The sequence below is a fragment of the Megascapheus bottae genome, chromosome 13 (genome assembly GCF_031878675.1).
Source record: "Megascapheus bottae isolate mThoBot1 chromosome 13, mThoBot2.hap1, whole genome shotgun sequence".
NCBI classification, from domain to species: domain Eukaryota; kingdom Metazoa; phylum Chordata; class Mammalia; order Rodentia; family Geomyidae; genus Megascapheus; species Megascapheus bottae.
Window position 1 is genome coordinate 10244820 of NC_143521.1, and position 7640 is coordinate 10252459.

Here is a 7640-nt window from a genome sequence, read left to right on the forward strand (position 1 = left end):
AAAAGGGCTAAGTTTTCTTTATTCTTCTCTTTAAAAAGTAATACCCGCTTGGTCTCTGCCCCCTCCCTTTCCCATTTTATTTAACACAATTAATTGTGGCGGCCCGGGGCCCCCGCGCGGAACCGCTCCCTAGGCAGGCCCCGCCCTCCTGGCCCCGCCCACCCGATGGGGAGGAGGGAAGGGCCTAGGCGGGCGCGGCCTCAGAACTTGTTAGTCTCAGCCAATCAGAGGCCGTGGCGCTCCAGAGTGGGCGTACCCCAGAGTCGGGAGGCTGTGCGCTATTGGAGGTTGTGGTTAAGCCTCTGTCGTGCGCCCCACTCCTCGGCACCGCCCTTCTCCACCGCCCTGGAGTGACGTCCCCCAAAGTTCTCATTTTGGGCCCCCACGGTCCCCCTCCCTTCGGTCCCCCCAGCTAAAGAGCGGTAGAGAGTGATGCAAATGTTTTATTACCTTTGAGAGCTTCATCCGAACTGTCAGGCCCGGAAGGGAGGAGGAGAGCTGAAGCGCCCGGGAGAGGGTCAGTTTGGCCACCGGACGCTCGGAGAACCAGCCCGTAAAGCCGTCGGGAAGATGAATCCGCGGAGAGAGAAAGGCGGGGAGTGAGAGGAAGCGCGGGCGCCGGGAGGGGCAGGGGTTTCGGCCCGCGATCGCGCGTGGACGGACGGTCGCAGCAGCAGGCGAGTCGTCAGACTTTCCACACTTAAGTCTTTGTTTTTCTGTTTTTTCCCCCTCCCCTCCCCCTTTTTCTTTTCAATACTGCAACTCTAGCGCCCAGCGACCCGGAGCGGGAAGGCGGAATCCCAGAGCTCCGGGGGTGGAGGTGGCACTGTCCTTTTGGGCGCTGCAGCCCCCCGATCCAACGGACCTCGCCAGAGGCGTGATCGCCCCGCGGGCTGGACGCGCGCTCCGTGCCCGCCTGGGACGAGCCCCGGGTGCGAATCCACGGCGCGCAGCCGACGGAGCGGGGCACCGGCGTGCGGTCCGAGGGGCGACGGCGGAGGGCCACGGCCTCCTTCCAACTCCCCCCGCCCCAGGACACGAGCCAGCCCCCACCCTCTTCCATCCAAGCGGAGACTCGGTGACTCTCAACTTTGTTACAAACTCTCGGGGAGCGGCCGGGGAGCTGGTTTTGCGCATTTCCCTGGGTGGGGAGAAAGAAGATGAGGAGTAGCGGACTTTGAACCTTGATGAAGAGCAAGAAGAAAGACGACCCTAGGAATTGAATCCGGGACTCTGGGAGCCGAAAGATCGCGGAAATCCCCTTTGGACACCGCTCGTCTCCACGACCCAGCGCGCCTGTGGCGTGGCGGGTTTGGACTCTTTTCGGCTGCGCAGCTCGGACCGCCAGTCCGGGCGCCGGCGCCCGCGGCGGCGGTGTGGTTGGCAAGTCGCCCACGAGCGGTCCCCGGCGACACCTCGATCGCGCCCTAGGCGCTCGCCGCTTCCCTAGCCCCGGCGGAGGGGACGGGCCGGCGCCGTCGCTGCGCGGCTGCGGGCTCGGGCCTGGCCGGGGGATGTTAGCGGTGGGGGCGATGGAGGGAACCCGGCAGAGCGCGTTCCTGCTCAGCAGTCCGCCCCTGGCCGCCCTGCACAGCATGGCCGAGATGAAGACCCCTCTGTACCCCGCTGCGTACCCCCCGCTGCCTGCGGGGCCCCCGTCCTCCTCGTCCTCCTCCTCCTCCTCGTCCTCCTCGCCCTCCCCGCCTCTGGGTGTCCACAATCCAGGTGGCCTGAAGCCCCCGGCCGCGGGGGGACTGTCATCCCTGGGCAGCCCCCCGCAACAGCTCTCGGCCGCCACCCCGCACGGCATCAACGACATCCTGAGCCGGCCCTCCATGCCCGTGGCTTCGGGGGCCGCTCTGCCTTCCGCCTCGCCCTCTGGTTCCTCTTCCTCTTCTTCCTCGTCCGCCTCTGCCTCCTCGGCTTCGGCCGCCGCCGCCGCGGCCGCAGCTGCCGCGGCCGCCGCCACTTCGCCCGCGGGGCTGCTGGCTGGCCTGCCCCGGTTCAGCAGCCTGAGTCCCCCGCCGCCGCCACCCGGGCTCTACTTCAGCCCTAGCGCCGCCGCAGTGGCTGCGGTGGGCAGGTACCCTAAACCACTGGCCGAGCTGCCGGGCCGGACGCCCATCTTCTGGCCCGGAGTGATGCAGAGCCCGCCCTGGAGGGACGCGCGCCTGGCCTGCACCCCTCGTGAGTACCGATCGCCGCGCCCTGGCCACGGTGTGGGTTCTGCATGCTCCCCGGCCGGATCAACCTCTTGCCTGCCCCATTCCTTTGGCAGGGCCAGGATCACAGGCTCTAGCCTGGCCTCAGGGGGTCTGGGCAATGCCCGGCGCTTTCCCGAGCTCTCCTGGCTTTTCCCAAGCTCCTTACTTTTCCCCCAAATCTGGGCACGCCTGGGCCAAAGCCCTCGTGTTTCCGTGCAACCCAGCCTGGTGTCATTTATTTATTTATTTATTGATGCGCAGAGGAGGGAATGGCACCAAGGCCCTACCGGCAACCCTGCTTTTCCAGCTCCTTCCCGAGGGCTGGGGCTGTGCCCCGCCGCGTGACCTCTGCCTTTGGGCACGTCGGTGTTTAGAGTACCAGATGTCCTCCGCCAGAAAAGTGTGTGTTTCTGCGCGCACATCTCCTCTCTGGCTCTGTCCCTGCGCTTGGTTCCACCATGAGCCCGTTGAAGACAGGCCCGAGGTTCCCAGAGCCAGGCCGTGCCAGGGGGCTTTAGATCGCCCTTAAGACTGGGCCCTCACACTCCACATCCCTTGACTCTCGCTTGGGCAGGTTAGGTCTCAGCATACTGAGATGCAATCTTAGTACTTTTCTCCCTAACAGAAGAGTGAGTTCACAGGCCGAGGAAACTAAAATACCACAAGATCTTGCCTGAGATCCTGAGTGGCCCCCAAGCTCTCGTTAGTTTTCTGGGGAGTAGGCTATCAGTCTGCAGAGGCTGCCACCCCCAGATGGCATTCTGGACCCGGCCCGATCTCTCTTTCTCCAGCTCTCCTTTTGCTGTTGGCTAAATCCGAGAAGTTTCTCCCTAGTCTCTGAAGCTATTTTCGTCAGGTTGAACGCAGTGAGGTGCAGAAGTTGTTGCGGGAGCCAAGTTAGAAGCTTCTTCGGGAAGCTCCAGAACCAGTGTCAGGGATACACTATTGTATCATTCTGATAGTTGTGTAGGGGTCGCCAACAAAGACGGTGACTCCTCCTCTTTCCCCCTCCAGCCTCCAGTGGCCTTGGACTCAGGGGCGATTTAGAATTATTGTGTGCAAAAAACAAGGCTCCCTTTGTTGCCTGGATGCAGGTTAGAGAATGTTGGAAGTAAAGCAAAGCAAAACAAAACTACTGACGTCCTAAGGAACCCCCCCCCCCACTCCAGGCAGTTGCGCACCCAAAGGAGAGAGTGAGGCCTTTTTCCCGTTGATGAATTCCTCAGAGTGACCGGCTTGGAGTCTGCCCAGCCAACTCCAGTAAGTAGGCTCCTTTAGCTGTCTGGCCTTGTCTTGAGTAGAGGTAATTACAGTTTCTGCACCCACCCAGCTTCAAAATAGACCCCCAAACAACAACAACAAAACAAAAACAAAATCCAGTAACCATCCTGAGCGTAAAAGATTGGAACACTGGGCTTCAACAGCCACAGGGCATCAGGACCAAGCTTTCTTTTCCCATCAAAACCTTGTTTTCTTTCATTTTGCCCCCTCCCACCTCAGGGAAGCCACTTGTAGCCACTTATGTCCTCTCTCCTCTCGTTTGTCGCTTCTCACAGATCAAGGATCTATTTTGTTGGACAAAGATGGGAAGAGAAAACACACGAGACCCACGTTCTCTGGCCAACAGATCTTTGCTCTGGAGAAGACTTTCGAACAAACGAAATACTTGGCTGGGCCCGAGAGAGCTCGCTTGGCCTATTCGCTGGGGATGACCGAGAGTCAGGTCAAGGTGAGTGGACCTGGGAAACGCAGAAGGGTGAGTCTGGAGGTGAGGTGTCCTGCTCCACGTCCCCAACCTAGTAAACAGCCTTGGAGGGGCGGCGCTCAGAGTAACCCGGAGAGACTTGGAGGGTAGAGAAGAGACTTGGGGTTTACAAAGGCACTGGAGGTCTTGCGAGACAGCACTGTGGAGGAACAAAAGGACCCAAGCCCCCGCCTTTGAAATTAGGTTTATCTAGATAGCAGCTTGTGTTAGGGGAACTGGTCATTATAAGAGAATAAAAGCATTCCCGAAATATCAGCCCAATGAATAGATTAGGCCAGTTAGGGGGCTTCTATTTATTGATCTGTGAAGATATCCTAGTTTTTTTTTCAGACTTCCATAATGTAGATCAGCATTTTATTGCTTCTAATTTGTAGATTAAGAAAAAAGATACAACCATCAAATCTACCAATTAGCTCCAATTAAGCTGTTTATATAAAGCTTAGCCAAAGGTAATCGATCACTTTGAAATAGTCATTTTCCAAATGAAATATTAAGATTATTATATGATTGAATTCTGCTCAAAACAAGTTTGTTCTCAATAGATGGAAGATAGATTATACCAAGGTATGATTAAAACGTCACTTTGCTGGTAATTGAGTTGCACAGTGCATTTCTAGGAAACCAAATTTCAGAATTCTTTTCTTGGAAAATTAAGAGATTGAGCCTGCTGAGTACATTTGGTCTGGTAGCTTCTTGTATTTCTAGAATTCTCTTTTGTTCCCTTTTTATTTTTCCAGTTTGTTTTATTTGTTTCTTTGGGGTTTATGCTCTCTTTAGCTCTATTGGTGCTCTCTAAATTGAGTAAGAATAACATTAGCCATGTCTTCTGGTTAGAATGTATGTCCCTTTGGACAGCATATTAAATACATGTTTAGGAGTGTTTTTTTTTTAACATGTGGCTATTAGAATACCATCACATTCAAAAAAATTTTTTTCTTTGCAAGTAGGCTGTACAGAGCTTACCAACATGATCAGGAGGGTTTTTATTTGCACAGTAAAAATCCTTGTATGCAAGGAAATGACTATATAAAGAAAATAAAAATCACTTTAACAATTCCAATTCTTTAGATACAATGTGTAGCAGATGAGAAGCATAAAGTCAATTCAAAATATATGGAAAACTGCTTGCTTCTCACTTTAGGTTAAAATATGTGCATCGGATACGTGCCAAACATTGAATAAGCTTAACATATTTGTATATAAAATAAGTAAGTTGGGCAGGAGCAATATTAAAATGGTATTAGAAAATATAGGCATGATAAAAATAATGTAACTGGAAAAGTTTTGTCACACCTGATTACAGTTCTAGTTTTAACTTTACTTTTTAAATGACAAATATAAAGAACAAAAAAAAGGAGGAAAAAAAAGAGAGAAAGAGACCCCTATTATAGTGATGATTTTAACTGAAGTGTTAAATACTTTGATATGAGTGAGTGGAGGAATTTTAGTTGTATTTTAGTTGGGAACTATATTATGCGAGCAAAGTTATGGGGACTGAGGGAATTTACATAAGGGTTCAAGCCTGAAATGAGAGTAACAATCACTAGTCCAAAAGTGAAAAAGAACCGAGGTGGCTGAGGGTAAATACTGTGTCTTTTCCTAACTAATCACGTTAAGGAAATTCCTTAGTCCAGGAAAGTTAAAGCCAGGATAGGGGAAACTTTACGAAGAGGAAAACCTTTTCTACTTTTAAACAGAAAGCTTATTTTTTTTAAAAAAGAGAAAACTCATTTTTAAGTTACCCAAAAACTAATTTTTAAGTTTCGAAAAACAGCGCACTGCCTTTCCCCCCCACCTCACTTTGGGCTTGGTGACAACTTGTGTCCACTTGTGTTCTTATCACTATGGCAACCGCAGTCAGCGAGTCGGTACCGGTGACTCAGACAAACCTGGGGCGCCGGAGTCTGACTTGGAAAGGCCAGACCGGGGAGGTCTGGCCGGCCACCCGGGGCCCACGGAAAGGCCCTCCAGACTTGGGTAGCTCGTCAGGCCTGGATTACCTAGTTTTTAATCCCACCCCACTTCTCTTATCTCTCCACCCCCCTCACCCTGTCCGCCCCCTTTCTTGGCCTACAGGTCTGGTTCCAGAACCGCCGGACCAAATGGAGAAAGAAGCACGCGGCGGAGATGGCTACGGCCAAGAAGAAGCAAGACTCGGAGACCGAACGGCTGAAGGGGACCTCGGAAAACGAGGAGGAGGACGACGACTACAACAAGCCTCTGGACCCCAACTCGGACGACGAGAAGATCACGCAGCTGCTGAAGAAACACAAGTCGAGCGGCGGCGGCGGCGGCGCCGGCGGGGCCCTGCTGCTGCCCGCGGCCGAGGCCGAGGGCTCGTCCTGAGCGCCCGCCCGCCCGCCCGCGCGGGGCGCCCGCACTGTTTCCGGAGATGTACAGATCTATTTTTCTAAGCGAGAAGTCGAGGCACGGGGGGGAGGGCAGGGCAGAGACACTGCTGGTGCATCTGAGGCAAACCAGACACCCCCCACCCCAACCCCCCACACACACCCAGCGCGCTGCCCTGTGGGGAGGGGGCCGCCCCTTCGGGTCCCCCCCACATCCATCCCCGATCGTGGCTCCCGATCCGGTGGAGACGGCGTTCGGAACGGGGGTGGGGGGGGACCTCGGAGCCGTCCACGGGAAAAGAGGATCCCCTCTCCTCCTCCCCCTCCCCATGGCTGTGCCGACGGCAGTCACCTGTTGAAGGCTCTGTGTAAATAAATTGTGAGTCACACTGACCAGAAGTGACTTTATTGTGGATATTTAACATGTAAGAGGCTCTTTGGTTTTGTTTTTTTAATCTCGTATGAGAAGTTGGACGTCCTTCCTTCTCCTTGGAGAGCGACGCAGAGACCCGCGTCCCCCTTTTCTTTGCAACCTAGCAAAGGAGGTGACCACCCCTCCGCCAGCTCCCTTCTCCTACCCTCCCCCCAGGACGTCCGCCCCGTCCAGGGCCCGTCCTGCATCCCACTCCATCCCTACACCCGCACCGTCCCCCCCCCCCCCACTCCCGGGACCGCGGGACGTGGGAAGCCCGAGGGCCCTCACACCTGTCTCTCTCTGTCCTCCGCTGAAATTGCACAGTCGTTTGTTGGTATTTATTAGTGATTTAAAAAATATTAGGGGAGGGAGGGGCTACAGTAGCTCGTATTTAATTTAACTCCTTTCGGATTTAAAAGAATAAAAAAAAAACAAATGCGTGTTAAAAGTAAACGGTGGGAATTGTTACAAGCGCTCTGGGTCAGAACGTAAGAGAAATCCATTTAGTTGCTGTAATTGAATTTGAAGTGTTTTGTATCATACAAATACTATAGAATATGTACATTGTTTTCTTTTTTTAAAAAAAAACAGCTAATAACCGGCGACATATTAGCCTCTTTAACGTTTATTAATTTATATGAAGAATTCGGTTTGTAAAGAGAAGGAAATCCCTTGGCAAGACCAGTTACATGTAATGCACTTTCTGTTTCAAAGGAGAAATCAAATTAAAACTAAAACAGAACAAAACAGTTTGAAGACGTTTGTTGCCTTGAATGAAAGGGTGCAGATCTTCAGATCTCATCTGAGCTAAAGTAATAAAAGTCAAGACTACAAAAAATTGTGTAATCTCTTTCTTGGGAAAATAGCTGTAGCTCTGCTTTTACTATGGGGCATTATTATTATTATTA

General features: G+C 53.0%; 1 protein-coding gene across 1 annotated transcript; it reads left to right on the top strand.

The window, feature by feature from the left end:
• Window positions 1–1514: 1514 nt before the first annotated feature.
• On the top strand, window positions 1515–6689 carry Nkx6-1 (NK6 homeobox 1). The gene is made up of 3 exons (XM_090343994.1): window positions 1515–2187; window positions 3761–3933; window positions 6046–6689. The coding sequence occupies exons 1-3, from the start codon at window positions 1515–1517 to the stop codon at window positions 6313–6315; spliced, it is 1116 nt and encodes a 371-aa protein (XP_090200120.1). The 3' UTR covers window positions 6316–6689.
• Window positions 6690–7640: the final 951 nt, after the last annotated feature.